This window comes from Schistocerca americana, chromosome 11, assembly GCF_021461395.2.
Source record: "Schistocerca americana isolate TAMUIC-IGC-003095 chromosome 11, iqSchAmer2.1, whole genome shotgun sequence".
Classification (NCBI taxonomy): domain Eukaryota; kingdom Metazoa; phylum Arthropoda; class Insecta; order Orthoptera; family Acrididae; genus Schistocerca; species Schistocerca americana.
Window position 1 is genome coordinate 22,376,002 of NC_060129.1, and position 15,010 is coordinate 22,391,011.

A 15,010-nucleotide genomic window follows, 5' to 3' on the forward strand; every position below is an offset into this window, starting at 1 on the left:
CTCGGTTGTCTTATTTTTGACAGAGGCCTTTGATGGCTGAAAGCTTATATTGTGACAATCTTTTTGTTGTGGCTGTCTGCAAATCAGCATCTCCGCTATATGGTGAGTAGCAACTTTATCTAAATTTAAGTTTACACAGAATTTTGTGCATGGACGATGTGGTTGTTTTTGGAGCTACTGCTGTGGCAGTGTCTATAACACTTAGGACGGGCACGATAACGACAACAAAAAGTCGGATGTCGTCGGCTGAAAACCTGGCTGGGAAGAAGGGACGAAGGTAGGGGCAGGGGCACATATTCCCTATTGATGAAGTAATTTAGGCCCAAATACCTTCAGGAATTTCAGAACTTCGTGAGAATGGATGCAACTTATTTCAACAAGCTTCTGTTGATTATACAGGAAGGAATTTGCTCAGGAGACACAGTAATGTAGGAGGCAGCTTCACTCAGTCATTATTGTTGTTCCCTTTGTGACCCTCCTGCCAGGCATGTTGAAATAAAGCAAAAGATGCAATCATATCAACTGTGCCTTTTCGTACATTACAGCACTATATAAACAAGTCGAAAATCGCATACATAAAGTTATACACATATTTACTCAGAAATAATTGATTGCTGACATATTTTATTATGATACAGCAGGTTGATGCTCATACGATACCTTTCTTCACTATACATGTGAAATAGAACACTTGATGCTTTCATGGTCCATTCCACTTCTAGAATACGATGCAGTCGGTACAAAGAATGCTTTTCACAAACCGCTTGTAATAAAAAGTTTTTTGGCCAAAAATATTGCTTTTGTTGAATATCGATATTTGTTATAATTTAAGCACTGATAATTGCAAAATCTCCCATACGAAAACTTGAAGTTAGCTGCTGACAGATGTCAACAACAACAGTAAACCATAAACAGTAACAGCAGAAAGGATACTCTGAGGATACCCTCCTGTGCACATTCGAGTTGTCACTGTCCACGCGCATGCACAGATTCGTGGGGGCTTAAGATTACTTTAACTATTTCTGAGTGCAGATAATGTGTATGTTAATTATCTTAATTCCACCTGTTCCACCTCCAGAAAGCTGTCGTGCTAGACCTGTGCTGTTCGTGGTGGATCGTCATCTCGTACCTCCTTTAGTTACTCAGTCTACCAATCTGATCTTCTATCCCCCTTTCTTTTCTGGACTGTTTATCGTTCCTGTTTACCTCTTTAGAAGGCTACACCCCAGACAAAATCCTTAAGAAAATACTTATTAACACTTAAATTTATGTTCATTGGTAACAGATTTCTCTTCATTGGAAAAGCTTTTCTTGCTTTTGCCCATCTGCGTTTTATATCCTCCCTTTTTTTGGCCATCATCAGCTATTTCGATGTACAAATACAAAAACTCGTGTACTACTTTTAGTGTTTGGTTTCTTAGCCTAATACCCTCCGATTTTGACTGCAGTTCATTATCCTTGTTTTACTTTAGTTGTTATTTATATTATTGTGTCTTTTCAAGACAGTGTCCATTCCATTCAGTTGCTCTTCAGAGTCCTTTGCCTTGTGTGACAGAGTCACAATGTACCGAGCAAGGTGGCACAGTGGTTGACACCCTGGACTCTCATTCGGGAGGTCGACAGTTCGAACCCGTGTCCGACAATACTGCTTTAGGTTTCCTGTGATTTCCCTAAATCACTTCAGGCAAATGCCAGGATGGTTCCTCTGAAAGGGCACGGCCAGCTTTCTTCCCTGATCTGATTTGGCCAATGACCTCTGTTTGGTCCCTTCCTCCAAATCAACCAACCAACCAACCAGAATTACAATATCATCAGCAAAGCCCAAAATTTTTGTTTATTTTCCATGAACTGTAATTCCCTTTCCAAATTTCTCCTTGGTTTCCTGTACTGCCTGCCCAATGCTATTGGATAAGATTGGGGATGGGCTACATTGCTGTGTCACTCTCCTCGTCAGCCACTGCTTCATTTTCGTTTCCTTTGATAAGTGCAGTCCGGTGTCTGTACAACTGGACTGGTAAATGGTATTTCACTCCCCCCCTCCCCCTTTACCTCCAGAACTTGAAGGAGCGTGTTCTAGTCGACATTGTCACAAGGTTTGTCTACAAAGCTGTGCGTAAATCGCCTGTTACTGTTTTTGCAAATCAGTGAAATTTAGGTGCTGTCTCTGATCATATGCAGTCATGTTGAGTTTCGTAATGGCATTTCACTTTTTGAAGGTAGAGTTACATGTATTTCAGACATCAAGTTAATTGGAGAAGGTCTAATGATAACATTCAGAGGGTCATTGCTTTATTGCTAGTAGCACATGGGACGTGGCACAATTTAAAGTGCAGGTGTTTTATGCAGCATTTTTATTTATTCATATGTGATTGTGTATCTAAACTGTAGACTGTAGTTCTCTTGTCACTTGTTTCATTCTCAATGTATGGGTTTTTACAATCTTGCTGTGTATATTCAGTGACTGTGTTTCTCACTCTTAATGGTGCATTAGTCACTTCTATTGTCAGACAGTACTTAAGACAGTTTAGTTCGGTGGCTGAAGATTTGCACTCACGTGGTGAAGTTGCTGCCACTCAGTTGGTTGGCTCGGCCTTTGTAGGAGTGATTGCAACACAGAATTTCTTTGGTAGCAGGTACTAAATTTCAAATTTCTCAGTACAAATTGCCTTTGGATAGTATCTCAAATAAAGAGAATGAAAAGGCATCGAGGAGAGTTTGCCCCCCTCACGACTGTTTCCCTTCCCTCCCACCTCCCCCCACTCCGGCACCTCTGGTGCTGCTGCTCCACATGCGCACGCACTGACTGACCTTGTTCCGTTCTGTATTTCTGATATGTGCATTCACTAAACTAAACTGAATGGAATGACCGAGGAAACTTCCAAGGAATGGTTGTTCACCATCCCCATCCAGCTGGTCTCATTTCAATCTATTTTGGATGGTCACTCATTATTTGTTCCAGCTCATTCGTCGTGGAGTACCGAGCTGTAGCTCCTTTTGTTCATTGTGTTCAATTTCAAATTGTTCCCAAAATATTGACTTCTAGTTGTTTGCACCCATCACCGGTAATTTATAACATTTTTGGAGTTATGTATTAAAACTAAGACAAGAAGACCAGTGGATAATAGTAAACTCTGAATCATTTAAAATTGATATTTTAAAAGTATGGGCAACAGCACAAATAATGAAATTCATAAAACTTAAAAAAAAAATTAAAAACTTTTTAACTTTTTTATCATTGTCATGATGTTTGCAACTCTTTTTAAGTAATGACTCATTCTCCTTGTAGTTTTTCATTAAGGATGCGTTTTATAAAATGTTCTCGATTATGGTTTTGTTGACTGTTTATTATGTATACACATATAAGTATTTTAATATGAGTACTTGCATTTTGTTACAATACTTTTTTATAAAATGTAAAATATAGGGAAGGCAACGACTCACATATAGTTAACTGGTGTGTGGCACTTAAAAACATGCAACAGAAAAACAGTATTTACACTAGCGTTCAAGATCTGGCTCTTTCTCTAGTAAAGTACATATATTCACACAAACAACCACACAGGCACCCTGCCGCACAGAATGGCAGCCATGAGTGTGAGCAGTTGAGTGTCAGTGTGGTTATTTGTGTGAATGTGAGTACTTTCACGAGAGAGAGATAGATAGAGAGAGAGAGAGAGAGAGAGAGAGAGAGAGAGAGTTTGAAAGCTACTATAAATACTGTGCGCTGTTGCATGTTTCTGTGCGCCTCTCATCAGTCAGCTGGAGGTGAGTTGTCTTTCCACTATTTTTCATATTTTCCATCCAGCAATTTCGATTATTGTTACACATTTTTATAAAATATGCTTTGAATTTTAGGTCAGGCACAAAAATTCTAAAAGGTGATTCTATTTTTTATGATTCTGTGATGTGAAAGTTGCTGACACATTCATTAGTTTTTATTGTTCACATTATTTTTAAAAACCTGGGAAACTGAAACAATTCCACACGATTGGGAATGTCCATTGATGCTCCAACTGCATAAGGAAGGCGACAAAGCTGATCAAACAACTACACAGTCTTTAGACAATCACATATAGAGTGTCTTCAAAACTCCCCACAAATGGCTTTAGCAACACACTGACCACCTGATTGGTGACTACCAAATGGATTCAGGAAGGGCCGACTGTGCACAGAATGGGCTTGGTACCTGGGGACAATATTAAGAATTCACCAGTGTACCAGTGCAGTAGTCAGCTTTACAGATTTATGAGGGTTTGCAATTCTCTCGAGAGACAGTGTTTTCGACACTCTGGAAGACCTCAGAGTGGGCAGCAAGACCAGACAACTAATTTGAACACACCATCGACGGTAAAATCGCTCGTTGAACCCTCTGAGCCTTTTGCGACGTGTATACGAGTTTGGACAAGGAGACGGCCTCTCCCCCTGCTGTTTAACTTGGTTCTGGACAAAGGTCTGAGTGGATGGAGAAAACACATCAAATGTCTCTGAATCTGGACACAAAATCACTGTCAAATGTTTAACTTTTGCTGATGATTTAGCAGTGATCACCTAGACTGGCCTCTCCATCAGTCTGGTTCACACTCTCACCATCACAGTGAGCAATTAGCTGGCTCGTTGCTACTAACAGTGACGGCAAGTGAAGGGCGGAAAGGGGAGGGGAAGGTGGAATCGCAAGCAGGTACCTTCACGCGAGAAACTGTTGTCAGTGAGTCTGTTATCGGCTGCTACTGTTATCTGTACAGCGGTGTATCACTTCACAGTGGTTAATTAATGCCTTTTGTGACAAATTTATATTCGAAGTCAATTTACATTGATGAGAAATGACAATGAAATGAAGCCTACATTTCTCTTAATTGATTAAGCAAAGAGGCAGCCGAGTGCGAAAGATGATATTTTGTGAGATTGATACAGATTTGTGATGAATGTCATTTTCAGACGAAATTTAACCGCTCGACTGCTACATATGTGCGCTCTGCATTCTGTGCTGCACACGGCTTTGTTGTCACTGTACTGCCTGCGTAATGTGGATACCTGTGCTGAGAGATGGTACGCATTGCATAAACTTTGTGTCCGGTTGAACTTACCTCGTACATTGCCTTACGTGGAACGTAGATGGGGTATGGAAATTATTTAAATTTGAGAGCAGAGTTATCTGTCATTTAGATCTCAAGTTATTGGTTTTTATATCAGCAAACGGAGGCACACAGTGTACCCAATTCCGTTCCTGCACATCGCGAATCGTGTGGTCGTAACAGTAGGAGGTCTGTTCAAAGAATTCGTAACTTTGTCCACAAACTTTTTCAGTGCTTACCTTCTACTTATTGTGCGTGGTCTCCTTCGAAATCTCTCCTCCACAATTGGTACGTCGTTCCCAATGCTGTTTCCACTTTGCCATCTACAAATTTTCTTTTATCTCGTCTAGTGTTGCAAATCCTCCTCCTGTCAATGGGGTTTTCAACATTGGGAATAAAAAACAGTCCGCAGGGGACAGGTCTCGAGAGTGCGGAGGGTGATGCAGCACAGTGATTTCGATTTTTGTGCAACAGTCACGCACCAATAGGGATGAATGCGCAGGGGCATTATCTTGATGCAAGAGCCACAGATTGTCTTGCCACATTTCAGGCTGTTTCCTTCTCACATTCCCGCGCAGGTGTCTCAAAAAGTCCTGATAGTACCATCGGTTAACAGTTTGTCCATGTGGTGCGAATTCGTGATGAACTGATCCTTCAAAGTCAAAGAAAACTATCAGCATTGCATTGATATTTGATTGACCTGACGAGCTTTTTTTGGTCTTGGAGAAGCTTTCCCAACCCACTGTGAAGACTGAACCTTGGTCAACATCATAAGCATAGACCCACGTCTCGTCACCAATTATGATTCTCTTAAGGAACGTCTCATTCTCATTTGCGCGGTCCAAATGCTCTTCACAGATGGCGAGGCGAAAGTCTTTTTAGTCTTGACTTGGGAGCTATGGGACGAACTTGGTGGCAATACAGTGCATTCTGAGATGCCGTGTCAGGATTTCGTGACATGACCCAACTGAAATGTTACACTGTTTGCAATCTCTTGGACAATCAATCTTTGATTGCCACGCACAATTTCTTTGACATTCCCGACACGAGCATTTTCGTTAGACGTCGAAGGGTTTCCTGAACGAGGGTCATCTTTAACTTCTGTTTGTCCATTTTTAAACCAGGTGAACCACTCGTAACACTAAGTACGGCTTAAGCGCTCATCACCGTAGGATTCCAGCATAATTTGATGTCTCTGTGAACGTTTTCTTTAGTTTCACGTAAAATTTAATGCAGGTGTGTTGCTCCTCTAACTCTGCCATCTCGAAATTCGCATCTGTGCGTAACAATGTTCTGCTCGATACAGCACTGAACAATAACTAACAGACTTACGACAATGAAAATTTTGGCGAGGAATAACGAATGTTCCAGAATTTTTTGAATAGACCGTGTAGTTATATTTCATAAATGATTGAGATTATCGATATATGGTTCTTTGCTAATGATAGCACACAAAGAAACATCTATGGTGTATGATAAATGCTCGAAATGTTTTTACTCACAGAGATACGGAAGTACAGGGTTGCCACAGGTTATGGAAATCAGGGAATTTCAATCGGAAATGTCAGTGAAATTTGAAAGGAACACTGGAAAAAATCTCATTTTTGTATCAGTAGATGAAATGGTTTGTTTACTGAGGTGTCGTGCATCGTCGCTGGCTGGGTCCATACGAGTACGTGTGCCACTTCCCTCATTCCTGTTGCTTGTCCTCTTCCTGCCACTCTCCTCAGCTTGCAGTCAGTGCCACCATCACTTCTTGCCGCTAGCCTAGCAACTGCCGACGAGAGGCAGGGAGGCACGAGGAGTGGTTTGTTTCGAGATTCTCAGAGGCTGTAGATGCAGCGGCCAGAGATGGTAGTCACGTGTGCACGAGTTGTGTCTGAGTGATTGTGTGAATGTGTGTGTGCGCGCGCTCTCTCGTTTTCTGACAAAAGCTACGGCTGAAAATTTACTCGTGAGTGCGATTGTCTTTTCTATGTGCCAGTCTGTGGCTCAGCAATCATCTTTACAGTGAGTTGCTACCTATCCTCATTATTATTGATTCTCAGAGTGTTTGAACAAGTTATCTGTTGCACGGACCGATCACCACAGTGTTATTTCATCGACATGCTGTCTGTGGCTCGTGAATATCTGGCCAAAAGAGTGGATTTCCACGGTGGGCCGAAAGTGGAGGCTGTTTCTGTGGGTACCTGTAATGGACTGGGCCTGCTGACCTGAAGCCATTCGTTTGCCTCTAATATGCAGGCCCTGTCAGTCTGATCTAGTCTCACCGATCTGCCCGCAGGCCTGGTCTGTTTGTGTGGGGCGTAATGCAGCGGATTTTCCCGATTTATCCCTGGAACCGGGACTGTGGTGCTCCTCAGCAGGCCAGAGACCGTGGGCGATGGGTTCCAGGAATTGCAACTCTCACACTGCCAGCGCGTTGTACAGTGTGGCATTTTATTTGTTGCATTATATTTTGGCACTTCAAAAGTAGTTTATATGTTAGAAAGTATGGGTGACAAGAAGAAGAAAATGGTGACAAGAAGAAGAAAATGGTGTCAGTTGCTGGCAGTTTGTACACTATGTACTTATACATTTCTCTAAATAAAAATCACACAATAGTTGTAAAATAGTAGATATAACACAGTGGGTAATAACCGACAATAACAAACATAGTAGAACCAACATTTTTTTGGCAGTCACAAATAGTGTTGGTTTACACAATTCCTCCCTGCCTTATACCCTTCTTTCAAGGGACCTACTTTTTTCTGAGGTTATTTCTGAAATCAGTGAAGGTGTTTTAAATCCGGCTTTTGACTCCAAGGAAATGTGTGTTTTTGTAACCAAATGGCTTTCGTTTTATTGAAATAAAATAACATCAGTGGTCTCTCCCTTACTGATGAAGGCTGTGGTCAAAAGCTATGTGTGTCTTTTAATTGTGTCTGTCTGCAACACGATGTGTGTTATTTACGATAAGTAGCGACCTGTTTTCTCCTCTTGATATTTTGTTTATTTATTCCAATGTTAACACATTATAACATGTTTTACATTCTTCATTTCTCTTTGAAACAAGTAGCATAACTTCTCTTAGACTTCTATAAAAGAGGAATTTTTGTTAAATATGTTCTTGTACATAAATTTTTAGAAAAAGAGGTAGTCAGCTCTTCCGTAAGTACGATGTATATGTTTTTAAGTTGATTGTATGTTGTCATGTCACCCTCCAAAATGTTTCAAATAGTACTTTTATATAAAATAATAATAATATTGTAATTATATTTCTTAAGTATAACATCATTTGTAAACCCTCATAAGAGTAAAATTGCGAAATAGAAAGTATTCACAGCAGTTATATAACATTACTATGGTCAACGCCGTGTGTTGATGTCAGCCCTCCCCTCCACTCACCATTAAAAGTATCTTAATCTGTGAGGTTATTTGTACCCCTCCCCTTATAGTCAGCCGTATGTGCACCTAGGTCGGCAGAAATTTTTCCAACTGTTGCAGAGTTGCGCTTTACACGTCAACTTCCCACTGTTTGGCAGGACCGTTGTTCTCCTATCTTGAACTATTCATGAAATAAAATGAGAGTTATGCCTTATGCGACTCACCCGGTATGTGTATGAGGGAAACATTGAGACTGCCTGCTCAATACTATTTTGGTCTGCCTCCGGGTCGCAATACGGCAGCGACTGTGCGCAGCACGGATTTGACGAGTCCTTCACAGGTTTCTGGAGGTATGCACCACCAGTTGTCTGTGCACAGGTCACACAGTTTCTGGAAATTGTGGGCCAGCGGTTTGTGGGTGCAGAATTGGTGCCAGATAGTGTCCCTGATGTGTTTCGTCGAGTTCAGATCAGGTGAATTCAGTGGCCATAACATCGACATGAGTTCGCTGTCATCCTCCTCCTCCTACAGTGGTAGTATGGTTCTGGCACTGTGACATGGACAGTTGTCCTGCTGGAAAATGTCATAGCTTCCTGCTGGCATATGTAGAGAGTGAGGGGATGCAGCTGACCTACAATAAAGTCCAGGTAGCCTGCAGCTGTTGCAGTGCCTTCGATTACTGCCTCAAGTTCCACGGAAGTCCAGGTGAATCCCCCACAGCGTACTCCTCTGTCCGTAAGCCTGCACCTGTGGTATAATGCGCGTTTTGGGTAGCCGTTCAAACCTGGTGTATTAAGATATACAATGCATCTCACCTGGTTACATATTTCCATCGATCGGTCAAATCTCGATGCCCGTGTACCCTCGGAAATCGTAATTATTGGTGTCATTGGGTTAAAAAGGGGCATCTGCTGCAGAGCACTGAATGGTGTGCTCCAAAACAGTCGTGCCTTCACCAGCATTGTAATCTGTCAACCGATCCGTTACTTATTGCTGCAATCCCACTTTACACAATGGGGAAACCTCCGATTCCACATTCTGTGACGAGACGTGGATGTCGAACACCTTTTCACACCCCCCACCCACCCCCCGTCCCCAAACTGCGTAATTTACAAAAATGGCTGTGGTTTTCGCCAACCAAAATGCGTAAGATTATATGTGAATGGTATTTTCAGGAATTTCAATCTTTTTAAATTCTCATACTCTTATATTGCATTCTTATATCAATTCTTACATTCTATTCTTATATTTACTCTTCAGGAAGGGTTGGTGCATTTCCATGGTTGATACCAATTGCAAACACGAAATTCCAAACACCATGAACATCGTGCAAAGGCAGGTTTATCACAGTGATATTTCTTCGTATGAATCTTACTTGGGAAAGAAACGTCATTAACACTGCTGAAGATTTCATGAGTTGGCAATAACTTCGCAGCATTGTTTCTGAAAATTGGTAGCTGTTATTGATTATGAATCAAGATACACTACAGGGATTTCACTAAAAAAATTTAAGATTTTCTCATTCTTCTCTTCTTATTTTTAATTCAGTTGTGAGACAGACAATTAATAGATGAATTAATCGATGAATTAATAGATAAATGAAAATAAAAGTAATAATTGGATTTCAAACATGGGGTGTGAGAGTGTGAAGCCACAACACCAGCAACTGTGCGACCGCTTCAGTTGTACTTATTGTGTGCTAAAATGCACACAGAGTACCTTGAAAACTTTGCTAGTCTTTTTCCCGGAAATGGTCGAGTTTGTAAGGGTAAGCCAAGACACGTGTTCGCTGTCTTTGACCCCACTTCCATTGAGCCAAGTTTCTGGGAAATTTGGTTGTGGAGCTTACCATTTTCTCCTCGTTATTAGGGGGAGAACTCTACAATGATTCTGCAATCTTCTGGATGAGAAACCAGATTTTCTGAAATTGTGTTCTAGGCCTTATAGTCGAAAAACTGACAAGATATTGTGCCTCCAAAATTTAGATTTCTCGGCAGATATCACCTCAAAATTAAGTGAGCTAAACCTCCAATTACAAGGAAAAAATTGCAAAATTTCAGCTGTGAAAAGTACAGTAAATGGTTTCCAGAGGAAACTGAAATTATGGATTGCACATTTAAAAAGAAATCCCGTATTACCCTTTCCAGCTTTGAATTTAGTTCTGGGAACTATGAATGTCAATAACTGTGATAATCTTTTGCCAAGCATCTTTAACTTCTAACCACAGAATTTAATGACAAGTTGAGCCAGTTTTCTACAATTGAACTAGTGATTATGCTTACCAGTAATCCATTCGTTTCTGTTTGTATTACTGAGCTTGGAGGGAGGGTATGAGAGAGCTTCAGAAATTGGAATTTTGAAAAATTAAAAATGAAAATTTCATATCTTCAGGAGAGAAATCCTCGAAATCATTTTATACAACTTCAGGCAATTTCTGGTCTCTGGTGGACGATCATTAGCATTACTTGGAAACGTATTCTTGATTTGGTTCAACATACTCTATGTGATCAAAAGTATCTGGACACACCCAAAAACATACGTTTTTTCATATTAGGTACATTGTGCTGCCACCTACTGCCAGGTACGCCATATCAGTGACCTCAGTAGTCATTAGACATCGTGAGAGAGCAGAATGGGACACTCCGTGGAACTCACGGGCTTCGAACGTGGTCAGGTGATTGGGTGTCACTTGTGTCATACGTCTGTATGCGAGATTTCCACACTCCTGAACATCCCTAGGTCCACTGTTTCCGATGTGATAGTGAAGTGGAAACGTGAAGGGACACACAGCACAAAAGCGCACAGGCCGACATAGTCTGTCTACTGACAGAGACCGCCGACAGTTGAAGAGGGGTCATAATGTGTAATAGGCAGACATCTATCCAGACCATCACACAGGAATTCCAAACTGCATCAGGATCCACCGCAAGTACTATGACAGTTAGGCGGGAGGTGAGAAAACTTGGATTTCAGGGTGAGCAGCTGCCCATAAGCCACGCATCACGTCGGTAAATACCGAATGACACCTCGCGTGGTGTAAGGAGTGTAAACATTGGACAATTGAACTGTAGAAAAACATTTGTTGGAGTGATGAATTACGGTACACAATGTGGCGATCCGATGGCAGGGTGGGGCTAAGGCGAATGCCCAGTGAACATCATCTGCCAGAGTGTGTAGTGCCGACAGTAAAATTTGGAGGCGGTGGTGTTACAGTGTGGTCGTGTTTCTCGTGGAGGGGGCTTGCACCCCTTGTTGTTTTGCGTGGCACTATCATAGAACAGGCCTACATTAATGTTTAAAGCACCTTCTCACTTCCTACCGTCGAAGAGCAATTTGAGGATGGCGTTTGCATCTTAGACACGATTGAGCACCTGTTCGTAATGCACGGCATGTGGCGGAGTGGTTACACGACAATAACATCCCCGTAATGGACTGGCCTGCACAGAGCCCTGACCTGAATCCTGTAGAACACGTTTAGGATGTTTTGGAATGCCAACTTCGTGGCAGGCGTCACCGACCGACATCGATACCTCTCGTCAGTGCAGGACAGAGTGAAGAAAGGGCTGCCATTCCCCAAGAAACGTTCCAGCACCTGATGGAAGGTGAGCCTGCGAGAGTGGAAGCTGTCATCAAGGCTAAGGGTGGGCCAACTCTATATTGAATTCCAGAATTACTGGTGGAGGCTGCCACAAACTTGTAAGTCATTTTCAGCCAGGTGTCCGGATACTTTTGATCACATGTTGTATCTTTGTGAGGTCACATTTTCATGTACGAGCATCGTCGACAGTAAATACGAATACAGTGTGACAGACCCACTGATAGAATATGGATTAACATGTTCCGGCTAAACACGGGATTTTTATAAGTTTACAAGGAATGTGTCACGCCAGACTTCACATTCATTATATAGGTTGTAGTGTAAGAAATTTTAATTGTAATTGTTTTTAGTGGTGGTAGTAGTAGTAGTAGGATAATGATTGTGATGTCGGTAGGGCTCACACTAGTTAAATGTGCCGGAGCACAAAAAGTTGGACTGAAGTGGTGTAACCAGTGACTGTGCGTGCAGAGTGAGCAGGAGCGGCTGGGCCAGCTGACGGAGGGCACGCTGGAGCGGCAGGAGGCGCTGCTGCAGCAGCAGCGCGGCCTCCGCCAGTTCGTGGGCAGCAACCTGCGCGACCTGCTGCGCGAGAAGCAGCTCATCGCCGCCGGCCACCGCGAGCTCGCCCGCATGACTGAGGACGTCCGGCACAGGCTCGGTGCGTGCAGGTGAAGGCGGTAATCCTAAAGTGACTGAACTAGACACCTCTGTTATTCGTGTTCTAAGTACACACATTTCAATCTGACACATTTTTCCCGATGACATCAGAGACCTTTGTCATAAAAGTCTACACTTAGGCTGTTTGGAAAGTGTTCCACTTCAAAAACTGACCTGTCCTCATCGTAGAAATGCCTGCCGCGCAACGGTTACTTTGTCCGGGGTGGGGGGTGAGAGGAAGTTACCGTGCGCTGTGTCGGGTGATTATGGGAGGTGAGACAAAATGCTGTAACCTCGTGAGGAGATTTCACTAGAATGCCATGTAGCAGTTTGTATCTCTCACTAACGTAATCAGTTAGCACCTCACAAAAAAATAACCAGTATCGCCTTTTATTGTGGCAGTTGGGTGTCGGCCTTTTTTGGCGGTGGTGAACCCACATTTCCACAACTCGTTTTGCTTCTCTGTCTCTGCGTCGACACTCGTCTGTGGTGATTAGGCTGCTGTAGTAGTCTGCACCGAGCCGCCACAGGTGCGCCGTTTCCACTATTGCGTCTGTTCAGTAGGCTTCTTTGGTGGGTGTGAACAGTAGTGAAACCCAGTGTGTTGAAAATGTTAAAGTTGACGGAAAACTGATCCTTGACTGATTCTCAGTTTTGCACTGTTGTCTTTCGTTGATATAGGCAGGTCTTCAAACATCAGGGCCTCCACTTCTATTGCAATTCCTGGGTCTTCACAGAGAGATGTGTGCCGTTTGATTCTTTGTCATTCAGACTTGAAGACACTGGAAGTACTTGCATTTCCTGTCTACTGTGGCATATGATGGTGCATTGTTGCTGTACACTTCGATCAGCTTGAATAATTTTATTCATTTATTTGTGTGTGTGTGTGTGTGTGTGTGTGTGTGTGTGTGTGTGTGTGTGTGTGTGTTTGCAGTGTTGTCCTCCGTATCATCATCATCTTATAAACTTTTAAGAAACTGGCTGGGTCTGTTTGGAGCATTAGCCTCTCCATCAATTTCTGCCTTCCCACGTCTCTCGCTCTCCACCTCGATCCAGTCTTCTTCTGCCTTTTGCACGCAGTCTGTCACACCTTTCAGCCAGCCATCTCTTGTTCTTCCTCTTGTTTTCCCTTCCCTTTTAATTTTTGCATCTGCCTTTGTTCCCTCTTCACTCACTTTAACGTCTCCGTACCGTCGAAGCCTCGATTCCTCTACCCTGTCCTGTAATGGTTCATTCTTCATTTATTCTGTGATCCTCTCATTCCTTATCCAATCCATCCTTGTCACTCCAATAGTATTTCTCAAGAATTTCACCTCATTAACTTGTATTTTTCTTCTCCCTTTTCCTTTCATTACACAATTCATTGTGGCACACATCAGGATAGGAGACCAGTACATCCTGTATATAACCCTTTTGCTGTTTTGAGGGATGTCCCTGCTCCAGATCAGGCTTTTGACACACTTCCAGAATGCTACTGCTCGCCTCTCCCACATTATGGATCAAAGGTACTAGAAACTCTCCACCTTCCGTAGTCGGCCTTGATTGTCATTTCACACTTACTTATGCTAAATTTCATCCCGTACTATTGTCCAGTTTGTTGCTCCTGCACTTTCTCCTTGCTCCCCATATACGAAATCGTCTGCAGATATCATTGCTTTCATCTTTGCTCCACTAAGTTCTTGTGCCACTCTGTTGCTAATCTCATTCATCACCACAGTGAAAAGCAATGGTGAGAGTGGATTTTTCCCATCTTCAGCCATTCTTCTGTTCCTGCCAGACCAAGCTCTCTCTTTCCACTTTCACACAGCTTATACTTCCATCGTTGTAGATTTCTCTTATCCTCATCGGTTCCCGTGGAACTCCCAAACCTTGCACCACCGTACACTACTATTGTATGCTTTTCAATACCCAGGAAGGCCATCACTGTCAGAATATCTATTCAATGTTCAAAGTGCTATTTCTGTAGCTGTATTAGAGTGACAATCAGAGCTTCTGTAGGCTTTCATACTCTGAAACCATCATCTTGTACTATCGTATTTCCTTCTCATAAGTGTGATTCCCTGACAGTTTTTGCACTCATTTGCTATTATCGTTCTTGAAAATCAGGACAGTTATTCCCTTCTTCAAATTTTCTGGGGTCCTCCTCCTTTTTCAACACAATTTTTATCACTTGATAGATCCATCATACCCCCATCTCTCCTGCTCTCACCCCATTCCTACACTCAGCTCACCCAAACCTGGTCCATTTCACTCTTTCTTCTTTTTCAATTTATCTTCCACTTCTCTCCATCTTAAGTCCTCTTCTGTTTGCAGTTCC

The 15,010-nt window shown here is 42.4% G+C and overlaps 1 protein-coding gene across 4 annotated transcripts in view; it reads left to right on the forward strand.

Annotated features, from left to right (window-relative positions):
* LOC124553721 (protein brambleberry-like) overlaps positions 1-15,010 on the forward strand; it is a 200,722-nt gene that overhangs the window by 66,023 nt on the left and 119,689 nt on the right. For all 4 annotated transcript variants that reach the window (XM_047127637.1, XM_047127638.1, XM_047127636.1 and 1 more), the window contains exon 5: positions 12,505-12,694. In XM_047127637.1, the coding sequence (XP_046983593.1) occupies positions 12,505-12,694 (190 nt within the window). The remainder of the gene's footprint in view (positions 1-12,504; positions 12,695-15,010) is intronic.